Source organism: Pan troglodytes, chromosome 9 (assembly GCF_028858775.2).
Source record: "Pan troglodytes isolate AG18354 chromosome 9, NHGRI_mPanTro3-v2.0_pri, whole genome shotgun sequence".
Taxonomy (NCBI): Eukaryota; Metazoa; Chordata; class Mammalia; order Primates; family Hominidae; genus Pan; species Pan troglodytes.
In genome coordinates this window covers 49,871,742-49,888,406 of record NC_072407.2, presented here as the reverse complement: position 1 = coordinate 49,888,406, position 16,665 = coordinate 49,871,742, and the positions used below count along the sequence as shown (strand labels likewise).

Here is a 16,665-nt window from a genome sequence, read left to right as displayed (position 1 = left end):
TGAGCCACCGAGCCCGACTTTTTTTTTTTTTTTAATAGATGGCGTCTTGTTCTGTTGCCCAGGCTAGAGTGCAGTGGCGCGATCTTGGCTCACTGCAACTTCTGCCTCCTGGGTTCAAGCAATTCTCCTGCCTTGGCCTCCCAAGTGGCTGGGATTACAGACACCTGCCACCACAACTAATTTTTGTACTTTTAGTAGAGATGGGGTTTCACCATGTTGCCCAGGCTGGTCTTGAACTCCTGATCTCAGGTGATCCGCCCCCCTCAGCCTCCCAAAGTACTGGGATTACAGGCGTGAGCCACCGCACCTGGCTGTGTGTTTTATTCTTTAAAATGTGTGTTATTTTCAATAATTTTTCCCTTTAAGCTTGTATTATAATAACCTAGCCATTTTTTTGCTACAAATGTATGTATTATTAAGGTGTACATGTATTTATTGAAATATGCTGATTCTGAGTATATACTCCACACACAGGGCTCTCTCTGGCCCCTGTTGTTAAACTAAAGAGATGGCTATTCTTCTGAAATAGAAAACTTTCAGGATTGCAGGATATACCACAAAAGGTCCTCCTTGCCCAACACCTCCATTTTGTGTGTGTGTGTTTTATCCATTTTCAGGGATGGGGGAAGATAAAGAGTGCATGAAGATTCCTTAGAATAACTGCTGTTAATCTGGGGTTCCTGGGCCTTAAGGAGCCCAAGGATAGGCTTTGGGGCAGTCCATGGAGCCTCTGGAGTGATGTGCACATTCCTCTCTGTGTGTGAACATATGCAGTTTTCTGGGTATGGGTTCCATCCTCCATCGACTTTCCAAAGTGGGGAGTAACCCAAACAGGGTTTAAGAACCAATGCTTAAGCTTAGAAGATAAGAGGGTGAGGTACAGTCAGGTGGATATAATGATAACAATTCAGACATATGTTGACTTCGGCACCAGTTAGTTTTGGGCAGGCTCATGAAGGGAGGGGGCAGTGTCCTGGACTCAGATAAGCCCTAGTCACCCAAGTCCCTCTATGATGGTTTCAAAGCTACCAATGCAGAAAACCAAGGTTTAGAAGAACCAACTTGGCCTCGCCTACAAAGCTAGCCAAAGGCCTGTTCAACTAGTTACTCAAGCTGCTTGATCAGCAGATAACTAGTTGGTGCCATGCTCTTGTCCTCAAGCTAGGGCATGCGTCTGTAGAAAAAGGGGTCTGGGGAAATCAAATGAGGTCTTGCAAAAAAATGATGACAGCAGGACTAAAGGGAAGGGAAGAACAGCCAAGGGGAGGCACCAAGGGAAAATCAACTCATAAAACATTCACTGAAAAATCAATCTCTTAGTTGTCCAACTCTTTCAACCTGTCATTGATACAAGAAACACAGCGGCGGCTAGAACAAAAAGCGTAACGACTGTCTCCCTCTGCAACCCAATGTTAGTTAGCATGGCCTCCTGGGTACCTTTACCCTCACACCCCTTCCCATCCATTAGATGCTATCAAGAACCCAAGTGTATAAGTCTGCCCGTCCCTATGCTCCTCGCCCTGGAGGGGTGGATGCACGTGTGCAGGCATGAGTTTATGCTGGCAGAGGGTCCACAACAGCTGATGGTTTGGAGGAAACTTTGTTTGCAGACTGTCACAGAGTCTCAATGTTTCCCTCTCCCCATCATATTGGGCAAGGCACAGTGCCCAAGAGCTTGAGAAAGGCAGAGGGTTCGCTACCTGCTTCCAAGTGAGGGTCAGGGAAGTACAGCTGGGCCTGGATGGGGGAGACAGCTGAAGCTCTGAGCTCAATCTCATTCCTCAGGTCAACCACACCTTTACCCTTCCCACAGCATGCAGATCATGCAAGAAAGTGGAAGGGACAGCCATCAGTCAATGCCTACTTATGAAGTGCCAGGGAAAGCGCTAGGGGATATGAGTCTAAACTTCTGATTTTAAAGGCAGGAACTGAGAATCCTGCCTCTGATTTTAAAGGCAGGAACAGAGAGGTGAGACTATTTGGGTGGAGTCTCACAAGAGGCAAGTGGCAGGTCTGGGACACAGACACTAGTTTGAGTGTAGTGCTGGCAGGTCTGGGATGCAGACACTAGTCTGAGTATAACGCAGGGCTCTCTGGCCAATGCCACACTGCCTTCACTTCCACTATTTAGCATTTTACCAATTGCTAGTGCCTTTCACCTTACAAGGACAGAGTATACAACTAAACTAGTGTCAAAAAGACATCAAGGAGAATCCAGAAGTCAGGTTTTACTCGATGATCTACCCAGTCAGGCTTACTGCAGAGCTAACAAAAGCCGGCGGGGGAGGGGAAGAGGTGATCCTTGGCCGGGAACCTTTTGTATTCAGTGGGGCTTCTCTCCACAGATCAGTCTGTACCAGCAGAAGGGCAAATGGAACACGTGAGCTGTTCTCCCCATGGCAAAATAATTGGACCAATGAGAGAAATCTGTACACAATTCAAGGCTAATGGAATCCGGAGCAGTCAGCAGCTTTGGGGATTATGGGGAACCATTTGAAACAATAGCTATTTGGGGGCTGGCTTGTTTTTCAGTTTAGTGAATGCTGTAAAATAAAACTTAATGCAGAACAGATAGCTGGTGTGGATCTGAGGTAAGTGTAGAACCTACTGATTGGAGGCCATGCTTTCCTACCAGATCAGTTTAAATTTTAAGTGACTGTCCACCCTGTACACTGCCACAGGCCTGAGGCATTAGAAAAACAGAATCCAGAACTATAGAGCTCAGAGCTAAAGGAGACCTCAAAAGGCCCAGGATGTAGCCTTCTGGCTGATGAAGAATGACTATTCACATCTTACACCTAAAGCATGGCAGAAAGGCTATGGATCCAGCCCAAAGTCACACAATTAAAAATGACAGAGGAAATGGAGGAAAGAGGGACAAGTCTCCCTGCCACTCCCCTCCCCCGACCCAATATAATATGATACCAATTTGGGCTACATAGCCACAGCTCTGTGGTCCATTCAGCTTAGGGTGCTGGCTCTGACTGAAGTAACACCAACATAATCAAAGACACCCAGAGAAGAAAGTGCAAGATGATAATGTGATTCCATTTGCATAGTGCATTTTACATATTCAAAGACTTTTTCGATGGGTAGGGCAGGTGACAAGATGCTATTATCACCATTTTACAGCTGAGGATGCTAAGCATCTTTAGGCCCGGGTGCCTCTGCCAGCACATGGTGAGACATGGTGTACTCTTCTTCTCTCAGGATTTCCAAAGAACACAGCTGTTCCTCCCTAGTCTGTCTTGGAGGGAAGTCTGTACCACCCCAGATCCTCTGACCTCTGCACCCCCAACCTTCACAGTCTAGCCTGGCCTAACTCCCCACTGAGCCACCAGTGGAGGGCAGAGTAAACCTCAAGAATCAGTCCTTAAAATCCCAGTAGGCTGACAATCTTCTGGACTCCAGGGCAAGAGACGGGCACTTACCTCTGCATCCTTGTCATGTCTTCCCTTGGAATCACTGTCAAGCCTCTCAGCTGACTTTCTCTCCCCAACCTGTTCCTCTGCAGGTCCCAGCCCAATGCCTAATTCATCCTCCCAAAATGCCAATTTGATCATTCCTGTTCCAAAATGTTTCTTCACTCCCAAAGAGTACATAGCAGACTCATGTGCCTGCCATTTACAACCCTCCATAATCAGACCCAACTGTAACCTTGTGTCCTCTACAATAATAACAATACCTACAATAATAACTACTGCTTACCAAGCACTCATGACCCACACACTTGAGTAAGTGTCTTGCCTATAAAGCAGTCACCATTAGCTGTCTACCAGCATCCACACTTCCTGGTTAACAGAATCTAAAATGTGTTCAGGAGGCAATGGGCTTCGCCCAGAAAATGGATTATGATTGGTCTAAGTCAGTGATTCTCCAAGTATGGTCCCTGGACCAGCAACCCTTATAATACAGAACTGCAGCCTCTTCTGTGCCCCGACCTTACTTTCTTACTCAACTTTATTTTATTGTTTTCATAGCACTGATGGCCTCCTGAAATTTTTTTTTGTGAGACTGAGTCTAGCTCTGTCACCCAGACTGGAGTGCAGTGGTACGATCTTGGCTCACTGCAACCTCTGCCTCCCGGGTTCAAGTGATTCTCCTGCCTCAGCCTCCGAAGTAGCTGGGACTACAGGCACCTGCCACCACGCCTGGCTAATTTTTGTATTTTTAGTAAAGACAGCATTTCACCATGTTGGCCAGGCTGGTCTCGAACTCCTGACCTCGTGATCCACCTGCCTCAGCCTCCCAAAGTGCTGGGATTACAAGTGTGAGCCACCACGCCCGGCTGGCCTCTTGAAATTTTAAATATTTATTTGTTTACTGTCTGTCTCCTTCCACTAATATGCACCCAAGGGGGAAGTGATATTGCCAGTCTTGTATACAACCATACCCTCAATGCCTGGAATGGTGTCTGGCCAAACATGAGCTCTTGATATGTGTACGGAAGGAGTGCAGCTGCCCTTGCTGTCCCTTCTCTTTCCTCTTTGATCAAGAATTGATGGCTGAAGCTGGGGCTGCCACCCAAGCCCAGACCAGCAACACTATCTCTGGGCCCCTTGTTAGGTAAGAAAAATAAGCCCCTATTTGTTTTAGCCACAGTAATTGAGCTATTATTAATAGACCCCCACATTTCTAGCTGACACATACAGATTTAATCTTTTTTTTTTTTTAGACAGAGTTTTGCTCTTGTCACCCAGGCTGGAGTGCAATGGCACAATCTCGGCTCACTGCAACCTCTGCCTCCCGGGTTCAAGTGATTCTCTTGCCCCAGCCTCCCGAGTAGCTGGAATTACAGGCATACGTCACCATGCCAGCTAATTTTGTATTTTTAGTAGAGACGGGGTTTCTCCAAGCTGATGAGGCTGATCTCGAACCCCCAACCTCAGGTGATCCGCCCACCTCGGCCTCCCAAAGTGCTGGGATTATAGGCATGAGCCACTGCGCCCGGCCCAGATTTAATCATTTACTTCTTGCAACAGCAACCTAATTTATAGGTGAGGAAACTGAGTCCCATAGCAGTTAAGTCATTTGTACAAGATCACATAAACCTTCAGCTGTTTTTCTTGTCCTAAGCGCCCTGCTCACTGCCTGAATCCAATTCACTTTTCAGGCCCCCTAGCGCAAACTTCTGTGATATGTTCCCTGATTGTTCCAGACCACACCAGCTCCCTTCTGCTAAGCTTGTATAGTCTGTACCATTTGTCCAGGAATTCTAGGTTATTGTTCCTTTTTATCTAAGCAGACTGTTCAATCCTTATGGATGGACAGCACATCACGTTTTATATGTTTAATGCTCCCCCTTCTTCACCCACCTGCTGGCAACAATTTCATGTCGAATTGGACACCATTAGCTTACCGAGCAACCTTGACCCAGACATTTAACCTCTCTGTTCTTTGGTCTTCTCATCCGAAAATCAGAGTGTCAGCCTGGCAAGTTCCAAATTTGTAATACAGGATGAACTTTGCTTAGTATCACAGAGCTAAGAGATAACTGAGAGAGTAGTAGGTTGCTGGTACTCCCAGGAACAAGATAGCACACATCTGTCCATCAGCAATGTCTACGTCAAAGAGCCCAGGAAAGGTGAAGGGTGCAGGCATCAAATGCCCATCTCAGTGAGCACACAAATCCAGACACTCAAACCAGATGGCCGCGGCCTGGCCCTGAAGTAAGAGGGATCTGATAGAAAGAACCTATCAGCTCCATGGAGAAAAATCACCCTCCAATCTAATGACGAAGACATGGTGCATAAGGAACAGCTTGAGATGATGACTCAGAGGGGACAGGAATTTACATTTCCCCAAGAGTGGCATAAAAGGCCCTTCCTCCCTTGGGAAAGGAGAAGCCAGTGTTTTGATGACATTCAGGAGGCTTCCAAGATGAGCGCTGCCAGGGAGGTGCAGAGCTGAGGCCACAGGATGGGTGAGAAGGGAGGAGAGGCCGCAAAAGGCAAAGATGATGACAGACTGGGTCTACTGGTCCTCAGGCAGGGCTGGGCCAAGTAAGACACAGCACAGCCCTCTGTCCAGGCTTCGCAAGGTCAGTGCTGCCCTCCACTGGCTGGCCTATAGAACACAGCCTGTCGGAGAGCAGGGGGCCTGGAGCAGCCTCAGACCCTGCAATGGGCCTTTTCCCCGCTGCTTCACACACAGGTCTCAGCTTTCTTTCTCTTGAGTGTGACTCATTTTAATAGGTAGAAAGTGCCACCCCTCAGCCCCCATGCCTCCCTTTTTCCCTTAGCTGGCAAAAAAATAGAAAAGGGCTTGACTTTTAAATCTCTGATAAAAGTCAGAATGGTGGGATTTTTGAGCTGAAATCCTAAAAGTCATGCAGTCCCACCAGATTATTATTATTATTATTATGTTTTTAGAGATGGAGTCTCACTATGTTGGTTTGGCCAGGTTGGTCTTGTACTCCTGGCCTCAAGCGATCCTCCCACCTTGGCCTCCCAAAGTGCTGGGATTACATACATGAGCCACCATAGCCGGCCCAGTGGTAAAGGTCACACAGATATCAACCAGGAAGTACTCATTCCCTAAGCCAGGATGGAACCCGGCTGCCGCTGTAAAATGGTAAAGCTTTAGTGGCTGAGCATTGGGTGGTCCCACCAGATTTTCATCTAGTTTGCTATGTTTCAACCTGCAGCTGGCAGGGCAGTAGGCCCCCCCACTCCCAACTTCCTTCCTGAGGTTGAATCTAGGCTTCTGTCACTCACTCTCAGGCATCCTTGCTCGGCAGCTCTGGGGTTGGCAACTCTGCCACCCGGGCCCGTTTGCTGAGTTCTTCACCAGGTGGTTCCTCGGCTGCTTCCAGCTTGCGTTTGGGGGATGCTGGGCCACTGGGTAGTGGTCTTGGGCCTGTAGGGAAGCATGTCAAAGGGTCACACAGACTGTGCATGCAGCCAAAATGATCCCACACTATGCAGCAGCAGCTCTTTAGGGGACAGGGAGCACACTTATCAATGGAATGCCAGCATGCTGCTCCTCAGACCTGCCCCTCGGCCTTGCTTTCAGCAGTGACTTTGCCTGGAAATGTCCAAGGAGGACATGACCAAGCAGGCCTGCTGGTAGCAGGACCAGCTTTTGGGCCCCAAATGGCATGGGCTGTGGCCAGAGACTGATTTGGCCTGCCTGCTGTCCTGCTTTGAAGGTGAGGCATTCCCTCTGCAACCCTGAATCAGCCTCCCCAAGCAGCAAAGAGCAGGGCCCCTGTGGAGGAGTCATGCTGCCCATGGAGGCAGCCTAGCTGGGCCAACTAGAAAAACCCGTGTTCTTCCCATCTCATGTTACTCATCTTCATCCCCAAGAAGGGAGGAGGCTCCGAATGCAGCGAATCTGTCCAGTCTTTCTCCTTGCGGCCACCACCCTGTCTGTGCTGCCTCCTCTCTGGCCTCCCTGTGCCCGCTCCGGCCTACACTGTCCAATCTCCACCCAGCAGGCCAGGGAGCTTTTTCAGACCTAAGTCCAATCGTGCCCTGCCCTACTGACCATCCTTCAGTGCACTGAAGGCTGAATCCTAGTCCTCGTCTCGGACGTCAGGCCTGCCACATGCTGCTCATGCTGTATCTTGTCCTCATCTCATTCCAGCTCCTCACTGGGACATGCCGCTACACTGACCTCCCTTCGGTTCCTTGAATGGACTAAGCTCGGTACTGTTTGTGAGCTTTTTCTTGCTACTCCCTTTGTCTGGAATGTTATTTTCTCAGTGTGTGGCAGGGCTGGCTCCTGCTCATGACGTGGGTCTCTGCTTACAGAGGTGTTCCCTGACTGCTCCAATCTCAAGTGACACAGAAGAAATCCTTCTTTCCCAGTCCCTCTGTCAAGACACTCAACTTTCTTTTCCTCCAAAGCACTTGTTATCTGAAATGATCCAACTTGGTTTCTTTACTATCTGACTGCCCCAGGTGGAATATAAGCTCCACTGGGCAAGGCCTCCTTCTGGTCTCAGTCCTGAATGACTGAAGTGGTGGCACAGGCCACAGGAGGCCACAGGAGGTTGGCTGCTGCTGCTCACCTGCACTGCTCATGCTGCCAGCCTGGCTCGAGCTGGGCTCTGCCACAGGGTGACTGAGGTCTTCCACACAGGAAGGGACAGATGCCAGTAGACCTGGGAGAGAGGCGAGGAGTAATCAGAGTGCCGTCTCGCAGGATTGCAGAGGGCTACAGGGTAGGATGAAGCAAGTGGGGGTGGGGAGGGTAGGAGCAAGACACTGAGGTTCCATTTCCTCCCACAGCCCCATAACTACTCAGGAAGGCCCAGTTCATCCCAGCCTGCAGTGTCCCATACCCCGGGAAGGTGTCAACCTGAAAGACAGCACTCAGCCTCCCTTTGCAAGTATCTGGACATCCCCATCTGGCCCCCTGAGCCTGTAGGTGCTGTCCTTCCCTTCAGTGAGCTAGGTGTTTGTCTCCTTACAGAGTCCCCGGTAGCGCGAAAGCTGCTGGTAAATCTGCTTCATCCGTTCAATGTTAAGCCGGCTGGTCTCGGCATGGTTGACGATGGGCCGTGGGTAGTCCACACCAATGATGCACTTGGCTGCCTTCTGAATTGACTCTGGGGCATTCCAGGGCTCATAGATGTATCGAGAGGGGAACGCTTTCAATTTGGGCAGGTATCGCCTGAAATAAGATACACCAGATGACCCGTCAGCATACCTAGACCCTCCTTCAAAAGGCCCAGGGTATCCCATCCTAGTAGGAGGCCACAGTGGTCAGAGGCCAGAGAGCCTGGTCTGTATCCTCACCTGATGTAGTCTCCACTGGGGTCCGTGCGACGGCCAAAGCCCACAGGGCAGTAGCAGTGGAAGAACTGCTGGAAGAAAGCACTGCAGGACAGCCACATCCAGCTGCCTGCGTTCACGCTGAAATCTGCATCCAGGAGCAGCTCATCAAATACCTAGATAGGGGAGGGGATGATCAGCCTCCTTGGGGACATGCAGCCATGTTTTTTCCCAAGTCACCACAGTGCCCCCAGGAGCCAAAACCCTTCCACTGAAGGCAAGCCACAGAGGATCTGGAGGGGATCTCCTGGACCCAGAAATCCCACCTCATCCCTCAGCCCAGAAGGGGGCTGCCCTTTGACGGGCCTGACCAGAGGGTACAGGCCAGCTTTTCGTTGAGAGAGCACTCACCCGGACCCCGCTCTCCCAGCTGACCCAGAGGTCCCCGCGGGTCAGGAAGCAGGCCACGGCATGCCGGGCCAGGTGGTGGATCCAGCCCTCCTGCCTCAGTTGGGTCATGATGGCATCAATCCAAGGGAAGCCTGTCTTGCCCTCAGCCCACTTGGCCAGGGCCTCAGGATTGCGGTCCCAGGGGATCTGGATGCAGATGGGGTTCCCCTCCATGCGGTCAAACCTGGGGTTGTTGGTAGCTGCCGTGTAGAAGAACTCTCGCCACAGGAGTTGCCCAAATAGGGAGAGGGGAGGTGTGCTGTTCCGCTTCACCTGAGAGGTAGGGGTGGCACATGGATACAAACACTCGCCCAGCTCTTAGCATGGTGCCTCTCAGGTCTCTTCTACAAAGGAATCTGGGCCCTCCAAAGACCTAGTGGCTCAGCTGCCAGATGTGGAGGGACTATCCCCTAGAAGTGGCACAGCATGCCTGCATGTGAAACACCCAGGCCCTGCCTGCACTGTGCCACTGCTCTGAGCAAGAAGAAAGCTACAGAGGGCCAGGCAGTGGGAAGGGGCCTCACCACAGGACTCTGCACTAGGATTCAAACTTCCCAAGACTGGTCATGTTCCTTGTCCTCAAGAGTTCCCTGTTTGGCTCCACCTTCTAGAAAGTCAAAAGGAATTTTCCTATCAGCACACGTGAAATATGCTCAGTCTAGATTTTGGTTGAATAAATTATACACACAGCCTGGATCTGGGGCCATAAGGTAATTAAGAAGTCAGACCTCCAAGCAAATAATGACTTCCCTAAAGTCACAAGATTACTCACCAAACCGGCAAAGCTATCCCATGCCACAAAATCTCAATAATGGCAAGGATGAGGAGATAACATTTAAAAACCTAGATACAGCCAGGTGTGGTGGCTCGCATCTGTCACTTTGAGAGGCTGAGGTGGGTGGATGGCCTGAGCCCAGGAGTTTGAGATCAGCCTGGGCAACAAGGCAAAACCCAGTTTCTACAAAAAATACAAAAAATTAGCCAGGTGTAGTGGCATGCACCTATAGTCCCAACTGCTGGGGAGGCTGAGATAGGAGGATCACCTGAGCCTGAAAGGTTGTGGCTGCAGTGAGCTGTGATCATACCACTGTACTCCAGCCTGGGTGACAGAATGAGATCCTGTCTCAAAAACAAACAAAAAAACAAACGTAGACACAACGGCTAGGCATGGTGGCTCACGGCTGTAATCCCAGCACTGTGGGAGGCCAAGGCAGGACAATTGCTTGTGCCCAGGAGTTCGAGACCAGCCTGGGCAACATAGCAAGACCCTATCTCTACAAAGAATGTAAAAAATTAGCTCTACTTGAGAGGCTGAGGCAGAGGGATTGCTCGAGCCCAGGAGTCTGAGGTTTCAGTGAGCTGTGATCAGGCCACACTACACTCTAGCCTGGGTAACACAGCTAGACTTTGTCTCTTAAATAAACAACAGAAACAAAAAACATAGGCACAAGATGAGGTGATCCCTCTGAATGCTGACTGTGTTGCCCTCTCTCCTTCTGGGGACAGTTAACACAGGCTTATTTGCTTCTTGTCTGTATAGCACAGCCCTGTGTGCAGCCCCTCCAGACCACTCCCTCCATCACTGATGGGCAACTGCTGTTCCTGGACTCCCCTTTTGAATGCTGTGGACACAGCCCCAGAGCAGGCAGCTATGCTCTTCCACTTCAGACTGGCTCCAGCCTCACCCTCTCCATGCCTCTCACCCTGGGGACCTCGCCCCTGTCCACCAGCTGCCAGAGGATATGCCACCTCTAGGGTCACACCTGAGGCCTGCTTTTCTGCCTGTCCTTCTGCTCTACATGATGGTCTGGGCTTCATTCTGGTGGGCAGTTCACTCTGTGCTTGGCTCTGCCCTCTTGGATACTGAGTCTTCTCTCCTCCTCTGGACTATCTGCACACACTTAGGCCCTTCCAGGGGCCATAGCCCAACCCCCACCCACCAGTGCCTTTTTTAGGGTGACTGACAAGCCCAAAAGGCCTGGCTGCAGGCCTTAGGTGCAATGTGGGCAGGTATGTCCCCCTTACCTTTTTATACAGGTCCCACAGGCGGTAGTAGAAGAGGCGGCAGGAGAGACAACCAAAGCGCAGGTAGGGGCTGAGGCCTGTGGGGCTGGCCAGGAGGGAGTTGGCGTTCATTCGGGGTCTCTCATAGTTGGCAACCCAGGCCTACAGCAGAAAGAGAAGGTGGCAAAAGGAAAGGCTTGGATGTAACAGAGGAAAAAATGGAGGCATTGGGTGGTTAAGGAATCTGCCTACGGTCACAGAACAGCCAGCCATGGAGCCATGGAACACTGTGCTCGTCCAGCCGATTTTGAGACGGAACCACCATCAGACCAAACAACGAGTCTATGTCATTCTCTGACTTGCTCTTTAATTTGTGGGGTGACTGTGAACACATTGTTACTTCCCTCAGCTACGTATCTATTAAATAAGAACAAAATTTCCAATCTTCTGTGGATTAAAATGAGATATGAAAGACTTCTGAAAGCACTGAATGAACTCTCTAATTATATAGCAGGAAACAAGGCTTCTATGTTACAGAAAAGAATATCTCAGTCCCTTCTCTAGTCACTAGCGGCCCTGAGGTTGTATCACAGACACCAGGAACTTCGCATTATTGTTCAACAGCAGCTGGGGAAGGAGGAAACTTCCAATCCATTCCTGGGGACCAATGGAATCATTCATTTCTGGGGCCATGTGTCATATAACATTACTGGTCATGTTTTTATCATCACTGGTTGCTGGCATAGGACTTTACTTTCCTGACTTGCTGTTCCATGCAGTCTCTCACGACTTTTTTTATTTATTTATTTTTCTTTTTTGAGACAGAGTTTTGCTCTTGTCGCCCAGGCTGGAGTGCAGTGGCGTGATCTCGGCTCACCGCAACCTCCACCTCCCGGGTTCAAGGGATTCTCCTGATCGCCCACCTTGGCCTCCCAAAGTGCTGGGATTATAGGTGTGAGCCACTGTGCCCGGCCTATTTTCACTTTCTTAACTCCCAACATCCTCTCCTCTTCTCCATGATACTGTTTCACAACCTTGACTCTCTTCAGCCTCCCGAGTAGCTGGGATTATAGGCACCTGCCACCACACCTGGCTAATTTTTGTATTTTTAGTAGACATGGGGTTTCGCCATGTTGGCCAGGCTGGTCTCTAACTCCAAACCTCAGGTGACCACAAGGCTGGTTCCCACAAGAGTCTCCTGTGACTTCTGTGCCACTGAGTCCAGCAGGCACTTTCTGACCTTGTATTTTGGGATCTCTCAGCAGCGCTATACCTGCCAGCTGTGCTATCTTATCCTCTTGATTCCTTGGCCTCTGTGACTCCACATCTCCTGGTATCTCCCAGCTGCCTGGCGCTCTTGGTCTTTCACCAGCTCCACCTCCTCTGCCTCTCCCTTAAATGTGGGTACCCAGGGCTCAGCTCTAGGTTCTCTACTCAACTGTGTGCCTCAGCAAGCTCATCCAGGCCCATGGCTCCCAGTTCCACCCCTTTGCAGACAACCACCACATCCATAGCTCTAGCCCAGATTGCTCCACCCAGCTGCCTGCTAGAAACCTCTACTTGGCTGCCTCTCAGGCAGCTCAAGGGAGATGTGCCCTTTTCTTTTAACCCACCCTTCCATTGGCCTCCCTACCTCAGATAATACACTGCTAGCTACCTAGCTGCCCAAGGCACAATCCTAGCCATCACCTTTGTCCCCTCACCAAGTCCTGTCAATTCTACTGCCTAAATATTTCCCAAATCTGTCCTTTTCTTTCCATTCCCTGCTGCCACCAACCTGGTTCAGGCTAAGGTCATATCTAGACTGGACAACTGTGGCAGCCTCCTGACTGGCCTCCCTGCGTCCACTCCCATCCCCCGCTAACTCATTCTCCACGCTGGGACCAGAGTGATGTAATGCCTGTTGCTCGGGATAATGTACACAGTGGGCTTCCTGTTGCTCTGAGGACAGAGCCCAAATCTTCATGAAAGCTTCTGTGGCTCCCCAGCACCCAGGCCTTTCCAGCTCTGTCTCTTGCCCCTTTTTTTTGAGACAGGGTCAGGGTGGAGTGCAGTGGTGTGATCTCGGCTCACTGTACCCTCCGCCTCCTGCTGCCCCTCTTCTTTACGCATCTGCTCTCACTGGCCTTTGCCTCTGCACAAGCAGCTGCCTCTGGACCACTGTCTTCCTTTCCCTCACCTTCACCTGGTTAACTGAGACTCTTCCTTCAAGTCGCAACCTCAAGGCTTCCTCCTCTGCAGGTAACCCCTGTGGTATCAGGTTAAGCACTTCTAACAGACACTAGGTATTTTTGCGTGTACACACCCTTGCTAGCCCCCAGCTTTTAAAATATTTTTATTTTAAATGAAACTTGGATACAGAAAATCACACACATGTGTGACTTAATGAATTATTCTAAGGCGAACATCCACGCAATAGCCACCAAGGTTTGGGAAACAGAGCTTTGACAGCCACCCCAAGAGTCTATGTGCTCATCCCAGGAATAGTTCCCTCCTGCCCCCCAGTATATGCAACCCCTACCTCAGCTTTTATAATAAACACGTTCTGCATTTCTGAAATGTTTACATTTTTCTATTTTGGCAAAACGTTTGAAAGGAAGGACTTTATCTTTTCACAGTTATTCTTTGTGTTTAAGTAGCTTTTTTTTTTTTTTACCCAAATGTGCATTCCTAGGTATTACAATTTAGTCTTGACCATTTAAAAAACTTTATTTCTGCCCGGGTGTGGTGGCTCATGCCTGTAATTCCAGCACTTTGGGAGGCTGAGGCAGGAGGATCACTTGCGGTCAGGAGTTTGAGACCAGTCAGGCCAACAGGGTGAAACCCTGTCTCTACTAAAAGGACAACAATTAGCCAGGCATGATTGTGGGAGCCTGTAATCCCAGCTACTCAGTTTTCTTTTTTTTTTGAGACAGAGTCTCATTCTGTCAACCAGGCTGGAGTGCAGTGGCATGATCTCGTCTCACTGCAACCTCCGCCTCCCAGGTTCAAGCGATTCTCGTGCCTCAACCTCCCAAGTAGCTGGGATTACAGGCACTCGCCACCATGCCTAACTAGTTTTTGTATTTTTAGTAGAGATGAGGTTTCACTATGTTGGCCAGGCTGGTCTCGAACTCCTGACTTCAAGTGCTCCACCTGCCTCGGCCTCCCAAAGTGCTGGGATTCTTTTTCTTTTATTTCTGAGACCCCACTCTCTGTCACCCAGGCAGGAGTGCAGTGGCATGACTTCCTGGGCTTAAGTGATTCTCCCACCTCAGCCTCCCAAGTAGTTGGCACTACAGGCACATGCTGCCACACCCGGCTAATTTGTTTTTATTTAGAGATGAAGGCTTGTCATTTTGCCCAGGCTGGTTTTGAACTCCTAGGTTCAAGAGATCCTTGGCCTTGGCCTCCCAAAGTGCTGAGATTACAGGTGTGAGTCACTGTGCCTGGCCTTAAAAAAAACTTTAATATGTTATTTAATTTTCTTTTAATCTGCACATTTTCTGCCATTTTTTTCTTTTCCTTTCCATTGTTCTGGGAAAGAACCCAGGCTATCTGACTTGCCAAGATTCCCACAGTCTGGATTTTGCTGACTGTACACTCATGGTGCAGTTCAACAAGTGCTGTGTCCTGTGTATCACCTGCACATTGGTGGCTGGTACCAGAAACTGGACTGAACTCAGGTTTGATCCCTTTGACAAGACTACAGGGGGCACATAATGCTTGCCTCCTTCTATGGTGTCAGCAGTCACCAATACATAATGCATCATTATTGAGGGTTACAAAATGGTGGTATTCAAATTCCACCATTCCTTTTTAATTTAATAATCAGAATACTTTTATAGAGAGATGCTTGCCCTCATCTACTATTGAGTAACCCAGTGGTAAAGATCATGTAGCTTCCTCTGCTTTTCAGTAACAGCATCTCATATTCCTGTGGAGAATCAGCCTTCCCTGATCCTAGTCCGAGTGGATAAAGCAGAGCTAAACCTACCTTCCAGTTCTGGGAGCGGACTCATGATGCAAGTCTGGCCAGGGAAAGCACCACCTCCTATACCTGGCCACAGTCATTGAGTCAGGGACAGTCACATGACCCAAACCAGGACAATGAAAACATGCCTTGGGACTTTTCCTGGTGCTTTCGGAAAAGAGGCACATACCTTCTTCTATCTAGTATTGCTAAACTGGCATGAGTAGGTGCTCCCTTCAGATTTGGAGAACTGAAGGAAGCTAAAATAAACATCCTGAAATCAGGTTCAACTCCTGTATCTCTAGCACCATTTGTTCTCCCAGATGTGCAGGACACAGTATTTCCTCTGGGCACCACTGAGTCTGAATGTGTCCATGGCGTAAGGGCCCTTGAGAGAAGGGGCCCGCCCGCTGGGGGTATGTGGAAAAGGAGCTCCTGTCGGTGACCTAAGGGACATCCTTCTACAAAATGTTCTCCAGCTGATAAAAACTAACCATAGATGATAGCTCTTTACAGGTTTAAGCCTTATTCTACTCCTGCAATCCCATTTGTCATCTCCACCCTTCTGCCCCTTGGCCCAACCTTTGTCTTTAAACTGGGCCCAAGAATCTCTAGGTGAACCTTTTGATGTGGACAGAGATAGCTAGTCTCATCCTTTAAGTCTGTGGGGCTTGCTTTCGTCCCAGGCTGAAGGAAACAACCAGGTAGAAACATCGAGGCTGTGGGCCTTCACTGTTGACTGGACACCTCCAGGGCTGGAGAACATTCTTCCCAAGTAGATTTGCCTTGGCCTCCTTGTTCTATTATCGTCATCATCTGGCTGCTAGGCAAAATACCTAGCCATCTTAGCAGGCATAGAAAAAGCTGAGATTTTATAAACCAGCTGCAGGGGGCAGGAAACTAGGAGCTGACTGTTCTCGGACATGAGAACTTTCTCTGCTCCTCTAGCTGCAGGGGAGTGAGGACTTTGTGACACTGTGCCTCTGAGGCCTGGGCTTCTTTCCTCCCCAGTTCTCACTGCACTGGGAGGTGGGCCATTTGCTCTGTGTCCAAGCATATGGAAATCAACACGCTGAAAGAGTTCCAGCAAAAAGGTGCGGAGACACATCAACACAAAATAATCTTATAGATTTTACTAACCAGATATCCTCTTAGTAGGGGGAACCTGCCCACAGATCAAAGAAAAGCAATCCGACATAGCTTTAGAATAACATAGAACAAGGTCTTACTGTGTTATAAGGTGAGCATTCCTAATTCAAGAATCTAAAATCTGAAACACTTTTGGTCCCAAGCACTTTGGATAAGGGATACTCAACCTGTAATTACTAACTTTGTGACCTCAGGCAGGTTACTTAACCTCTCTAAGCCTCAATTTTGTAATCTGTAGAATGAACAGCTTAGTACCTACCTTGCAGGGCTGTTGGAAAGATTAAAAGAAATGCCAGCAGGTGCTTAACCCAGAAATGCTGAGCCTAGTGACCAGCACATGGTAAGTACTCTCTAAATGGTAGTTGCTGTTAGTGTTGCTGTTGTTATGGC

General features: G+C 49.3%; 1 protein-coding gene across 1 annotated transcript in view; it reads right to left on the bottom strand.

The window, feature by feature from the left end:
- The window catches only part of CRY2 (cryptochrome circadian regulator 2), a 35,948-nt gene that overhangs the window by 4,301 nt on the left and 14,982 nt on the right, over positions 1-16,665 (bottom strand). Inside the window, exons 6-11 of the mRNA XM_016920726.3 lie at positions 11,196-11,336; positions 9,132-9,443; positions 8,745-8,896; positions 8,417-8,619; positions 8,015-8,107; positions 6,717-6,858 (exon numbers count right to left, since the gene is read on the bottom strand). Coding sequence (XP_016776215.1) covers positions 6,719-6,858; positions 8,015-8,107; positions 8,417-8,619; positions 8,745-8,896; positions 9,132-9,443; positions 11,196-11,336 — 1,041 coding nt within the window. The 3' untranslated portion in view covers positions 6,717-6,718. The remainder of the gene's footprint in view (positions 1-6,716; positions 6,859-8,014; positions 8,108-8,416; positions 8,620-8,744; positions 8,897-9,131; positions 9,444-11,195; positions 11,337-16,665) is intronic.